This window comes from Poromitra crassiceps (genome assembly GCF_964638095.1).
Source record: "Poromitra crassiceps genome assembly, chromosome: 1".
NCBI classification, from domain to species: domain Eukaryota; kingdom Metazoa; phylum Chordata; class Actinopteri; order Beryciformes; family Melamphaidae; genus Poromitra; species Poromitra crassiceps.
In genome coordinates this window covers 19,486,732-19,501,915 of record NC_139623.1, presented here as the reverse complement: position 1 = coordinate 19,501,915, position 15,184 = coordinate 19,486,732, and the positions used below count along the sequence as shown (strand labels likewise).

The 15,184-nt window shown below is 46.0% G+C and overlaps 2 protein-coding genes across 2 annotated transcripts in view; one reads left to right on the top strand and one right to left on the bottom strand.

Annotated features, from left to right (window-relative positions):
- The window catches only part of rars1 (arginyl-tRNA synthetase 1), a 200,847-nt gene that overhangs the window by 59,340 nt on the left and 126,323 nt on the right, over nucleotides 1–15,184 (bottom strand). The window lies entirely within an intron of this gene.
- On the top strand, nucleotides 602–2,434 carry LOC310776859 (uncharacterized protein). The gene is made up of 3 exons (XM_083637058.1): nucleotides 602–799; nucleotides 960–1,534; nucleotides 1,622–2,434. Exons 1-3 carry the CDS (start codon nucleotides 689–691, stop codon nucleotides 1,869–1,871), a joined length of 936 nt encoding a protein of 311 aa, XP_083493184.1. The 5' UTR covers nucleotides 602–688; the 3' UTR covers nucleotides 1,872–2,434.

Below are 15,184 nucleotides of genomic sequence, written 5' to 3'. Positions count from 1 at the left end.
CAGAGGAAGACACAACCACGCACAAACAAGAATTACCTCGGCTATGATGACATCAAAAGAGTCGTTACATTCATAGCAAACTATGCAGAGGACCACGCTATTCCTTTGCCCGGTCGTCATGCCGCGCATAGAGACTTTAGTGCTAAGCTTCTGCCAACTTCTGCCTCTAAAGCTTCAGTCTGGCGCCTGTACAAAGATGCTATGGAACAGCTTGGTAAGTTTGTATTAGTCTCTCTCTCACACACACACACACACACACACACACTTCTATTGTCATAGTTATGCAAACATTCCGCAGCCTTCTCCATTCCAAACCTCTGACCCAATAAAACATGCGACATGAATGTGTGTGTGTGTGTGTGTGTGTGTGTGTGTGTGTGTGTCTTTAACCATTAGGCTATTCTATGTGATCTGTTTTTGATAAGTAAAGTACAGTGATGCTCATAAAAACATTGTCTTTGCAGGGCAGCGTGCGGTTGGCGAGTGCAGCTTCACAAGGCTGTGGAAGTCACTGGTCCCTCACATTGCAAGCACCAAGCCTAAAACGGATCTCTGCTGGCAGTGCCAACAAAACAACGACCGAATCATCCAGAGCATCAACAAACCAGATGAGTTGAAATCTGACAGTGTCAAGAAGCAGCAAGTGCATCTCGACTCTGTTGCAAGGGAGCGAAAACTTTATCAAGAGATGACTGCCGCCTGTAGAAAGACCTGTGACGAGTTGCAGCTGTCATTTGGGAAGAACAAACCTGCAACCAGGCCGATCACCATGCACTACAGTTTTGATTTTGCACAACAGGTGAGAATACATATTTATCTTATCACACCTCTCTCTCACACACACACACACACACACACACACACACACACACACACACACACACACACACACACACACACACACACACACACAGATTACAGTTTGTATTTCATCTTTTTCCTATCTCTCCGTCTCTCAGGTGCACTACCCCTCTGATCCACAACAGCCTGGGCCTGTCTATTTTTTGACTCCACGCAAGTGTGGCCTTTTTGGTGTCCACTGTGAAGGCATGCCTAAGCAAGTGAATTACCTGATTGATGAGGGCATGGCATCAGGCAAGGGAAGCAATGCAGTCATCAATTACCTGCATCATTTTTTCAAGAAATATGGAGTTGGAGAAGAAGATGTGGACCTTCACTGTGACAACTGCAGTGGGCAGAACAAAAATAACTTTGTTCTTTGGTACGCCGCATGGAGAACGATGCACAAACAACACTTAAAGCTGAGCATTCACTTCCTGATTGTAGGCCACACCAAGTTTGGCCCCGACTGGTGTTTTGGACTGGTCAAGCAGTGTTTCAGGAAGCGCAAAGTGTGCACTTTGGCCGACATCGAAAAGGTTGTGACTGACAGCTCTCCTGTGGCACATGTGAACATCCCCCAGCTTGTCGGACATGAGAACGGCACTGTGTGTTTTAAAACCTACGACTGGCAAGAACACCTGACACAATACTTCAGAAAACTGCCACACATAAAGAGTTACCAGCACTTCAGGTAATTATCATTCCCATTTTATTTTATTTTATTTTATTTTATTTTATTTTATTAAGATTTTAAATGTGCCATTTCTTTCTTTTACAGCTTTGATGCGCAGAGGCCTGGTGTGGTTGTCGCCAGAAAACACTGTGAAGCAGAACCAGTGGAGTTTCAGCTGCTACGCAACGTAGATGCCCGTCCGCCATTAAAGCCTCTTCCTGTACAGACTCCGCCTGGACTGGACATGGCCAGGCAGAAGTATCTTTTTGAGAAGATCAGAGAATTCTGTTCTGATGAAGCACAAGACATCACATGCCCTCCACCTGCATGTCTACAGGCTGGGAGGCCTCGCTAGCCAGCCTGAAAAAACCAGCATTCAAGACCCAGCCCTGCTCCGGGGGGGTTTGGCAATGCCACAAACGTTTTTGAGCTTTTGAAGTCAAAGTTCTTTTGATATTTTTTTACTTAACTTTTAGTTAAGTAGGACTGGTGGTTTAGTTAAGAATGTCATACGAAACCGACCTGGATAGCAAGGCACTTCCTGTCGTGTTCTGTCGTTTGTAAATTTTTTTACTTTTTACTTCTTTTTTTTCTTTTTTTTTGGTGCATTAACATTAAGGAAATCTATACTGATGTCATCCAATCAATGCTGATAATGTATGCTAATAGATAAAGGAGTGAGGATAATACAGTACATGCTTTGAATTCCTTAGTTTTAGCTATGCAGTGTTCTAAGCAGACCAGATGGCATGCAGCAGATGATAGAACGCTCATCCATAAGATACTTGAGACTTGACTTGGACTTGTGACCAAAGACCTGAGACTTGACTTGGACTTGTGACCAAAGACTTGAAACTTGACTTTGACTTGCAAAAAATGACCTGTGAGCATCTCTGGTATTACTGAATATTGGTTTTATATTAAATGCCTTTTGTTATAATAAATGCCTTTTTAGGATAATATTTTTGTAGTTTATTTTCACATTTTCACTGACTGAATGGTATATGTTTTCTGCTTACAACTTTAAAGGAAAAGGTCAATAGTTCTCAAACTTTCACATCAAAACTTCACCTAAAAATAGACCGCAGACCCCCATTTTTGCTTTTAGATATTTTAATACAGAAATGTATGACACCCATGACCATCTATTATTCTGTTACTTATGGATGGAATAATAGTGGAATAATAGTGAAAATAAATTACCCACAGTTGTGTGCACTCTCTCTCTCTCTCATCTGTCATTCTTAGTGACAGAGACTGACTGCTTAATGGTTTGGGAGTGGTCAATGTAAATGAGGAGCCATTGTTAACTCCCCCCTGCCTGGCTCATCCAGGTGTGAAAAGTTCACAATCTTTGAGAGGGGTTTTCTCAGGTTTCTTCTCCCCAGACCTTCCCAGATTGTGAACAATCAAATAAGCATATCTCCTTAAATTTTTTTCAGATTACAATGTGTGACACATCATTTGAAAGCTTACAGTCTGCCATTTCAGAATCTGTAAAAATCAGAAAAATGCCCTAGGCCTAATTGAGGGTCAAAACACCAGCTGGTGTCACATTTGATTAAATTCCGTCAAGGCATTCCTGAGATATGGCGTTAACAAGCTTGAAAATGGCGTTGGAGAGGTCACAGTGACCTTGACCTTTGATCACAAAAATGTAATCCGTTCATGCTTGAGTCCAAGTCGATGTTTGAGGCAAATTTGATGAAATTCCGTCAAGGCATTCCTGAGATATCGCGCTAACAAGCTTGAAAATGGCGTTCGAGAGGTCACAGTGACCTTGGCCTTTGACCACCAAAATCTAATCAGTTCATCCTTGAGTCCAAGTGGATGTTTAAGGCAAATATGATGAAATTCCGTCAAGGCATTCCTGAGATATCGCGTTAACAAGCTTGAAAATGGCGTTCGGGAGGTCACAGTGACCTTGACCTTTGACCACCAAAATCTAATCAGATCATCCTTGAGCCTAAGTGGATGTTTAAGGCAAATTTGATGAAATTCCGTCAAGGCGTTCCTCAGATATCGCGTTAACGAACATCGTACAGACGGACGGACGGACATATGTACGCACGGACAACCCGGATCCATAATGCCTCCGGCCTGGCTATCGCCGGCGGCGGAGGCATACAAAATAATTTCAACCATCTTGAAGTCAGTGTAAACAAAAAATTGGAAATCCTGTTATCCTTTTACTTTGTTATTGTCATCTATCGTGGTTATTTGCATAAAAACAAACAATTTGATTAGGAAATTATGTAAATATGTGCTTTGATTTAAAAAAAAATAACTCAATTTGTAACGAGTTACTTGACAAAGTAACTGGTATAATATTAGTTAGTTATATTACTGAGTTACTGCTAAAAGTAATATAGTACATGTAATATGTTACTTTTGTAATGAGTTACCCCCAACACTGGTCGACAATGTGCATACTGCATAGTAGTTGACTAGTCGTCATTTTTGTTTTCCCTGTTTCCACAGTGCAGTGTTAATAAAGCAGTACAGCAGATATGCCACTGGGGGGCGCTGTGGGTGTGTTGATTGCCAAGGTAGCAGTAATGGGAGAGCAGAGGAAGAAGAGAGCATTACAAACATGGCGGACTCACAGTAACTTTGGAAATAGTTGACCAGAGCAGATAAAACCGTCACCTGCAAGATATGTAAGGCGACAACAGCAGTACCAGTGCTATGCATAACCATCACTACACCCGGTGCTGGGTACTAGTACGGATACCGCAAGCAGCAGCAACGTGACTGCACTTTACTTTGTGGAGTATCATAATGGAATAACGTTTACCACCATGCAGTTTATTATTAGGCTGGGTAAACCCAGCCTCCACGTGACCTCTATGTGCTATCAGTCACCTACACTACAGGCATAGCCTGTGACGTCATGTTGAAGGCTGGGTTTACCCAGGCTAGTTTATTATGGCGTTTCATTGTAAGTAAGTTTTGCATTTCTGTTTGCATTGCAATGCATTTCCCTTTATACTTTTTCTTACAATAGCCACTATTTAGTAAACTCATTATAATAGAGATGGCGATGTTAGACACAGGTTCTTGTGTTTCACGCACGGGTAAAATGTGTCAATCTAGTGCAGCTCATGCCGTGTTGGCAACAATGAATGTCACTTAATGTTTATTTCAATAAACCATTCGTAAACATTATGCAATCTGTGGACATGCATGTTTATTGGCGAGATTGCTATAGTACTGTAGTTTCACAAGTTATATCTGAAGTTGATCTCTGTTTGGGCATAACGTTACTTTAGTGCATCATACGCTATTCATGTCTGAATAGCGTATGATGCGCTATTCAGAGAGACCAAAGGTGGATATAACGTTCGTTGTTGTTGAACATAGATTTGTTTAACAATCATTTTCTACATTATCCAATGTTAACTAAACATAATTTAAACTATTTGGAGAAATTAGTGGCGTTGTTACTGCAGTAACTCAATCAGCAGCTCCAGCTCAGACAGGCATGCTGGGTTTAGTCCAATCAGATCGAGTATAGTGAGACAAGAGGAGATGCTCTTGTGCTTCTTTCCTTGTTTTTTCAAATCAAGCAGAATGCCATTTTGCCAGAAATATGGGGGTGTTAGTCCCCCTTTAAAGTCCCTGGAAACCAAAATCCACAAAAACCTTCTAACTAGTGAGGTCTCTAGACCATATTTCAAGCAGAAGGCCATTCGTGCATAATCTAATCCGATCACCCCTGACGTCAGTCAAGTTCTAGTATGACGTGGTCAGTCAAAGTCTTAGTATGACGTCCGTAATGACGTCAGTTAATCCTCATATATATAGCAAGGGTTCTACGTCACCTCTCTCTCTCTGGCCGATCATAACAGCAGCTAGCTTCACGGCAGTCCATCTCCCCTGAAGCCGTCCTCCGAAGCGTTGTTTTGCGGCGTTTTGCACCACATCTGCAGACCGAATCAGCACCCCCAAGTCCTCTTAACCCGTGGATAATCCCCGCGGATCTCTCAACGCTCCCCACCCCACTCCTGGCATGTCGGATCCCGAGCCAGAGCAGTCCACGGACAGTGACGACAGCTTAAACAACGATACCCCGTTCCGGATCAGCCACGGAGCGTATTTGCCCTCCGAGACGCCTGACGACACCGGCGAAGCGGCCGTGCCACAGGCCGCCAACGTAGCCACAATGAGAAGGCACGGGGCGCGCCACTGCGACGGGCCGCGCCACAGCTCAGCAGCCGTTCCTGTCCCGGGTGTTCAGGCGTCCAGCCCCAGGCCTCTTCTCCAAGCAGGCATCACAGGCCGCTCCATTCCACGTCGCTCGTGGTCAGTTGCACGGCAGGCGCAGACCCCTCTGCTATCACCGGGCAGTTAAGTCTTTACTTTAACCGTAAATAAACGGGAGGTTGCGTGAGTAAAAGATGTCACGTCGCTGCCTGATGACGGTGACGTTATCACCGCACATTGCATATTTCACCATGGAGCATGTCTGAGCATCAGTTAGAATGAGTGTTTACTGTATAACTTTCAGACCGAAGTCAGACGGCCCAGGGAATGCTGACGTCTTTTTCCGTGTCAAGCTACCCAGTCTTAATACACCACTTCCTGTTCTTAACAAATTTCAAAGTAAAATGCCCCGGCATTTCTTTTAACTGTGGGAATTAGGAAACAGTGAGACAGTAGACGTAGGTTGGTCGAGGTAGTTTACTTCTATCCATATAAATGTTTACATTCACCGCGGTTAGCAACCAGCAATAACAAACCTAACCCGGAACCGGAAGTACGGTAACCTTAACCCCCCGCTCTTAAAGGCACAAGTCTCCTTTGGTGAATGTCTCTCCTAGTGTCTCGATGCGGGTCACCACATAACCATAAATAATACCAAAGCTAAAATAATTAATACAGTGTCACGCTAGTCATGTAACAAGAGGCTGCGAATCCCATTGTTATCAATCAATCAATCAATCAATCAATCAATCAAACCTTTATTGGCAGACGCTTGGTCCATAGATGACACATACACAATTACAAAAAAGCACATAAGGGCACAATAAAAGATCAAAGTACATTATAAAAGAGAGTCATACCAGAATTTCCACATATGTGACTGGTATGTGCTTAGCCCAAGGTCAGTGAGCAACTTAATAATAACATTCTGAGACACGTTCAATCTACAGATGAACCTGTACCTCAGATTTCTCAGGAGCGCCTGGGAAGTGGCCACCCCCGCCTTACAGAACAGGTCACTAGCACTGCTCCACCTGGGTTTAACGTTAGCCCAGTGAGTGCGCGAGCCAGGCTGCCCGGTCTATCGCCTGGTATATCGTTACTAAGAGAGGAGCTTGTGAAGAACGAACATCCCCACAGTCAAAGCATTTCCCCCAGATATGCATATAAAAAACGTTTGTTGCTTTAATAGCCTACAAAAATAAAACGTCCGTTCGTACGTGATGCTAATCTGCTAGCGATGAGCTAACGGTGCGTGTGTACTACTAGGCCTCATCCCATGAGCCACCCCGACATCCAGGCCTGCACTACCCAGGCTAAGAGCCCATCTCCCGGCCCCACACACCCAGCAGAGCCACCCGACCTCCAGGCAGCATTACATAACAATGAAGCCGCGTGTCTTGTCTATCACGATAGATCTATAATGTGAAGAGCCTGTCCAGCCAATGACGGCTTGAGACTGGCTGCCACAGCTGCCAATCACCCATTTTTATCCCTTTCTATACGTCAAATAACTACTTAAAAAACAAACTGATCAGAAAAATGACCACTTGCACAGGCATTAGCATGATAATGACTATCTAAAAATGATACAAACCACCTTTAAAAAAAAAAAAAAAAAAAATCATCCGACGTATACTGTGATTATTTCGGTTTTGATTTTCCCATCCACTAACATGAGGAGGCGGGCCTCATGACCCAATACTGGACTCAACCGCCAGAGTGGCGATCTAACATGCAGCAGCTTCACTGAACTAGTGTGATGCCCAGTCCATCTTATGATGGGTCCATGGTTGCAACTAGCAGTCTATGGTGCACTTGCAAGGCGGTGAAACCACTGTTTTTCTTTTACTTGTTTATTAACCAGTTTCTTTATATCCCATGCATTAAGCGTTACATTTCAGCTCTATAGGGTTGCCGCCAGAATGAACCGTTTGCCCCATGGATCTTTCGGTCTGTCCAGAGTGCCAGAGATGCTATGGCACTTCAGCATCAGTGCGTCTCCAGGCCGGGTCCCGTCAATCACCGTGAATCTGCCCAGACTTCCCCATGGGGGGAAAAGATGGTCGCCATCTGAGGACATCATCACCGGCCGGCACCGTATCTTTTCATTCAAATAGCTACTAATAATGCTTGCATTCCCATGAATTATTGGCTCGTAATTCTGAAATAATTGTCCCTGAAAGGGCTGAGAGCGTTGAAGCTATTATCATAAGAATCTTGCATCGGGTGAATTCTGTCTGCCTCTCCAGCTAGCGATCCTGTCCATGGGGGGAAAGAGAGAGAGCCAGAGAAAGTCAGGGTCAGTCAGAAGGCCAAGTCAGGGGGCCAAGAAGGCCAAGTTAAAACGGTGAGGCTCCAAGGCGGCCAAGTAGGCCAAGCTGGGAAGCGCCAAGTCAGGTAAAATAAAGGTGAGGCGCCATGGCGGCCAGGAAGGCCAAGCCGGGAAGCGCCAAGTCAGGTAAGGCGCCATGGCGGCCAGGAAGGCCAAGCCGGGAAGCGCCTTAAGTCAGGTAAGGCGCCATGGCGGCCAGGAAGGCCAAGCCGGGAAGCGCCTTAAGTCAGGTAAGGCGCCATGGCGGCCAGGAAGGCCAAGCCGGGAAGCGCCTTAAGTCAGGTAAGGCGCCATGGCGGCCAGGAAGGCCAAGCCGGGAAGCGCCTTAAGTCAGGTAAGCCCGACCAAGTTGGGAGCGCCAGCCGCAAATAGCTGTAAGTCGCTAAAAAGGTCGAAGGCCGGAAAAGTACAATCGCGAGGCGCCAAGGCGGCCAGGTAGGCCAAGCTGGGAAGCGCTATCGCGAGGTGCCCGACCAAGTTGGGAGCGCCAGCCGCAAATAGCTGTAAGTTGCTAAAAAGGTCGAAGGCCGGAAAAGTAAAATTTTTGGGGGGGATAGAGAAAGAGAGAGCCGGAGAAAGTCAGGGTAGTTGCGCCAAGGCTGCCAAGTAGGCCAAGCCGGGAAGCGCCAAGCTAAACATTAATGTACCAAGATCGACCGAGCTGGGAAGCACCAGCCGCAACGCAAGTTTCAAGTTTCAAGTTTCAATACTTTATTGCCATTCAACATCGTTGATAGGAATTTGGTTTAGTGAGCTCAATCACAGAACACAGCAAAACATGAAGACATACAATTCCCCTCACATACTGTACGATGCACACATTCCGACAAAAAAAAGAGATAAAAGTGACAAAATGCATAAAGTACAAAATACAATTTTACCAAAGTAAAACAACACTCCCACAGGGAGGTTACAGAACCACGACCAGCTGTGGTAAGTTAAGATAATATACGTTAAAATTAAGTGCTGTCACACAGAATATCTGTCTGTGTCAGACTTGAATAGAGCCTGCAGCACATTAAGAGTTGAGAGCACGGACAGCCTCGGGGTAGGTGCTGTTACAAAACCTAGCTGTTCTGCTTTTGATACTTCTCAACCTTTTAAAAGAAGGAAGAAAATTAAAAAGATAATTGGCAGGGTGAGAAGGGTCCCTGAGAATATTTTGTCCCTTTTTCTTGAGTCTGTTGGAGTAGATCTCAGTAAGGGACGGGAGCTCCTGTCCTATGATTTTGGAGGCCGTACGCACTGTTCTGTTCAGGCGTTTCCTATCCTGAGCCGAGCTGTTTCCGTACCAGACGGTTATTCCAAAAGTGAGGATGCTCTCAATACCTGCACGGTAAAATTGCATCATTCCCTCACGAGAAATAGAAAACTTTTTCAACTGTCTTAAAAAGAAGAGCCTCTGTTGTGCCTTCTTCAGCACTTTTGTCGTGTTGACCTCCCACTTTAAAGTGGAGGAGACAGTGATGCCCAGGAACTTGTAGTGCTCCACCTGTTCAATTTCCTGGCCATTTATGACCAGAGGAAGGTGGCCATCATGGCTCTTACGGAAGTCCACGACTACTTCTTTTGTTTTGGAGGCATTCAACTCCAAGTTGTTAGCTGCACACCATACTGCTAATGCTGAGACCTCATTCCTGTAAGCTGTTTCATTGTTGTTAGAGATAAGCCCCACCAATGTGGTATCATCGGCAAACTTAAACATTTTAACAGACGAGGAGTGGGAAACACAGTCGTTTGTGTAGATAGAGTACAACAAAGGGGACAAAACGCAACCCTGGGGGGCCCCAGTATTAACAGTCAAAGACTTGGAGAACTTATTACCAACTCTGACCACCTGCGTCCTCCCCTGCAGGAAGTTCACTATCCAATTACACAGGGTTTTTTGGACTCCTAGTTGAAGAAGTTTGTCATGCAGCCTGGATGGTAAGATCGTATTAAATGCAGAGCTGTAGTCAACAAACAGGACTCTGGCATACGTGGCTGGTGCCTCAAGATGTTGGAAAACTGAGTGCAAGCATAGTGACACTGCATCGTCAACAGACCTTTTCGCCCTGTATGCAAACTGATAGGGCTCGAGAACAACAGCATCAGACAAGTGATTACAGACAAGGCGCTCAAAGACTTTCATTATTACAGATGTTAGCGCGACAGGTCTGTAGTCATTCAAACAGTTAGGATTGGATTTTTTGGGCACAGGGACAATAACAGCAGTCTTAAAACATGCGGGGACCCTCTGCTCTGAAAGAGACCGGTTAAAAATGTAGGCATTTGCAAGTAGGGGGATCAAGATCGAAGGCCCGACCGAGTTGGGAAGCGCCAGCCGCAAGTAGCCATAAGTCGTTAAAAAGGTCGAAGGCCAGAAAAGTACAATCAATTACTAATGTACCAAGATCGAAGGCCCGACCGAGTTGGGAGCGCCAGCTGCAAATAGCTGTAAGTCGCTAAAAGGTCGAAGGCCAGAAAGTACAATCAACTACCGGTGCCCGTAGATCTCAATTAACCTCCGGTAATCAGATCTTCCTTTTGGGGGATCTCCTAGCCTATGCAGATGCCCTCCCCTTGCCTCAAGAGCAGCGCCACTGGCTAATGGAGTCATGCGCCAAAGTATTTGCCATGCATGCCGATTGCTAAATAAAGTTCGTTAAATCCTACCAACTGGCCTCTCATGATTGAAGTGAGGTCTCTAGACCATATTTCAAGCAGAAGGCCATTCGTGCATAATCTAATCCGATCACCCCTGACGTCAGTCAAGTTCTAGTATGACGTGGTCAGTCAGTCTTAGTATGACGTCCGTAATGACGTCAGATATGACGTCAGTTAATCCTCATATATATAGCAAGGGTTCTACGTCACCTCTCTCTCTCTGGCCGATCATAACAGCAGCTAGCTTCACGGCAGTCCATCTCCCCTGAAGCCGTCCTCCGAAGCGTTGTTTTGCCCCACCCACCTCCCCAGTCCGCCACCAACGAGTCGTGATTCCTGATCCCCCACGGGGGGGGGATCTCCTAGCCTATGCAGATGCCCTCCTCTTGCCTCAAGAGCAGCGCCACTGGCTAATGGAGTCATGCGCCAAAGTATTTGCCATGCATGCCGATTGCTAAATAAAGTTCGTTAAATCCTACCAACTGGCCTCTCATGATTTAATTAAATTTAGGGTCTTATGTGAGTAATTGTGTGCCTCAGAAATTAATTGACATTACTTTCAACCCTAACCCCAAAAATCGTCACTTTTCTACAAGGTCTGGATTTCCATTTCCTCATTGAAGAGAGCGGTGCGCGCGGTGCTAAAATGCATGATCTTATCATGTCATAAGATTTAATCGAATCACACACACACTGACACACACACAGTAGCGCATCGGCAGAGATCTCTTCCTCTCTGTAAACCCTCTCTGTCTGCTATGCGCCGAGCAACGCGCAAACACACACACACACTCCATCTCTCTTTCCTTCTCTCTCTCTCCGTTAACGGAGAGAGAGGTCTACTCCAGCAGGTCTCCTCTGAGAGAGAGAGAGAGGAGACCTGCTGCAGACGGGACACGCCCACACAGTCCGCGGGAGAAAATACACTCTAAAATCTAATTGATTCTCATGACTTTTGCCATGACAGTCAAACCTAAATTTATATACTTTGCGACGTTCATCATCGTTCAAATTTGGCTGGTGGCTTATTAACAGAGGTTCCTGTGATGTGATGAACTCAAAATGCTAAATAATAAAAACATATTTCTGGTTTCCAGGGACTTTAAGGCCCAATTATACTCCATTTTCATACGAAAATAAATGCGTCCATTTACACCAACGGTGTAATCGTCACTGCCAACATACTTCCATGCGTCTTTCACATTGGTATAATGTTAAGCAATACATCCACCAGTGGGGAGTAGAGAGTCAAATGTGTGAGTGTGTGTGTGGTTCTGCTCAGTTTCATGTGTATAATCTTTCAGAGGATGGACAGAAATACGCATGAAATGAATGCAGAGTACGGACAGAAAGCTCTGTCCGTCTCCGTCTTTAACGTAGAATATAATTGGGCCTTTATAGTGATCACGATTATATCGATCAACCGCTTAATATGGATCAAAAACCTTGGGACATAATTATTCATATACACATGCTGTTTGAATAATGCACTTATAGTAATCAGGAGTCTGCTTACAGTGATAATTTTGGGTCTTCTCATACATGAGAACAATGGATTTTTCTTAAACTACAGTAATTTTTTTTTTACTTACAAACTGCCAAAAATGAGCAGAGATGCAGCAGTGGTACTTGGTGCATGTTTGTCTGTATATGGAGAGATTGCGGCGTCTTTGTCTGTCTATACAAGATGGTGTTTGAAACAACTGGAGGCCTAGGCTAACTTACTGTATGTATCTTGAAAGTCTATACAATACAATAAATAGCAAAGTTGTTCATTTCACTACTTTATATGTACTGTATTCATGTAATAAATATACTATATATATATATACACACACACACACACATATATATATATATTTATCAGTGGCGACTGGTGAGCTAGAAAGCAAGGGAGGAAACTCGCTGGTGACAAAATCTGGGCGTTTAGGTATTAGCCTGTGATTACTATTTATATAAATCTATTTATTCACATAGATTCATGATATATTATGGTATACAGCCTACCTGTGACATCAATGTTTTGATTAATCTGTCTAAATGTAGCCTATTACTGCATGACTGATCCTATGTCATTGTAATCACACTCAGGTGTGCTTTCACAGGACAGGTGTTGTCCATTCAATCAGCCCACCTGTCTTTATAATGGCTGTCTTGCACTGTGTTTGTATGAGACTTGACAAAGGCTACGGCCGAAACTGTTGTCAAATAGCGTTAAATTACACTTTCTTGCATCTGGAACTAGTGTGTGCCTTCCCCTGCACTATCAACATACTCGTTTAGTTACATTCCAATTCATCAACTTTGGAGCGTTATTTACCCCCCCTTCCCGACATGCTTGGTCCCAATTGATTCCTTATTTCTTCTACTTTCATATGGTATAAAGATCACCACTCACGCTTTACAAATGTGCTCGCTGTCAGCCATGGATTTACGGGCCAAATTCAGTTTAAAAATGTGGGAGTTTAATAGGGCTGTCCCAGCGAGTCGACGTAATCGATGACGTCGACTACGTAATTACGTCGACGCACGCTACGTGCTTCGACGCGTCACGTGTGGCTAATTTTAGCGACTAACTGTTACTTTTCGTTACTTTACATGGCAGTAAAATGCCACTGAATTCAAGATTCAAGATTCAAGATTTTTATTGTCACTCCGTGGTACAAGTATCACGTGTGAAATTCTTGTGCTGGGGAGTCCGTTTACAACATAGTACAAATATAACAGGGCATATGAGTGCAAAAACAACAAGAGACACAACAAGCAATAAGGCAGTAGAGTGATAAGACAAGTCAGAGACAGTGGCATATTCACTGCACATAGGTGCACATGTCATGTGCATACTTTAGACGTGCTTAAACATTTTAAATTCGACGTATTTGACGTACAGGTGCAAATAGCATATACCTAATTAAACATACAATTAAACATTAGACATACATAATGGTAGCAGCTACAGTACGGTACAGTACGGCTACTACACTATTTGTGTATGTTAAGGAGTCTTGTGGCCTGCGGGAAGAAACTGTCCCTCAAGCGATTTGTGCGTGCTTTTGGAACCCTGTATCTCCTCCCTGAGGGTAACAGGGAGAACAGGCTGTTGTGGGGATGGTTTGTGTCTTTGATGATCTTCAGGGACCTCCTGAGGCACCGCTGGCTATACAGTTCATGCAGTTCTGGCAACTCACATCCTGTTACGTGCTGGGCCGCGCGTCTCACTCTCCGTAGCGCCCTGCGGTCCATGGTGGTACAGTTCCCGTACCAGGTGGTGAAGCAGCCAGTCAGCAGGCTTTCAATGGTGCCTCTGTAGAAGTCCCTAAGGATTTCTGGCCTTAGCCCAAATTTCTTCAGGCGCCTGAGTCCGTGTAGTCGCTGTTGGGCCTTTTTTACATCAGTGGCGGTGTGACCGGCCCAAGTCAGGTCCTGGTGGATGTTGACTCCCAGGTACTTGAAGCTGTCCACCCTTTCCACCACTGTGCCGTTGATGGTGATTGGGGGGTGTGCGCCCCCCCCCCCCCCCTTGTCCTGGCACCATTGTTCCAGGGCCCCCACCTCCTCTCTGTAGGCCATCTCGTCGCCCCCCGAGATCAGCCCCACAACTGCTGTGTCGTCTGCAAACTTCACGATGGTGTTCGAAGTTTGAGTCGCCACGCAGTCGTGGGTGTAGAGGTCGTACCAGAAGGGGCTGGAGACGCACCCCTGGGGCGCTCGTATGCTGATGGTCAGTGGGGAGGAGGTGAGGTTGCCCACCCTCACCACCTGGCGGCGATCTGTCCAGGATCCAGTCGCACATTGCTGTGTTTAGTCCCAGATCCTTGAGCTTGCGTACCAGCCTGGAGGGTACTATGGTGTTGAATGCTGAGCTGTAGTCCACGAACAGCATTCTTACATAGGTGTCCTTCCCCTCCAGGTGGGAGAGGGCGGTGTGGAGCACGTGTGCTACTGCATCCGCTGTGCTCCTGTTGGGGCGGTATGCAAATTGTAGCGGGTCGTGGTCCGGGGGGAGTGTGGGGCGGATCTGTGATATGACCAGCTTTTCAAAGCACTTGCTGGCTATTGGCATGAATACGCCTGCCAGCTGGTGGGCGCAGGCCTTGAGGACCCGCCTGGGGATGCCGTCCGGGCCGGCCGCCTTGCGTGGGTTGATACGCAGGAACGACCGGCGCACCTCATCCTCAGTGATGGTGAGAGGGCGGTCTGGATCTGTGGGGGGTGGGAGGTTAGGGGGGAATGGGAGGGCGTGGGGGTGTTGAGGGGTGGGGGGGAGGAGGGGTGGTGGGGGGGAGAGGTGGCGGGGAGGTGGTCGGGGGGAGGAGGGCAGTGGGGAGGAGAGGAGGAGGGGTGGTGGGGGGACGGAGAGGAGGGGGAGGGAGAGGTGGCATGGGGGGAGGAGAGGAGGGGGGGTGGTGGGTGGGAGGAGAGAGGGGGGGTGATGGGGGGGAGGAGAGGAGGAGGGGTGAAGGGGGGGAGAGGTGGCTGAG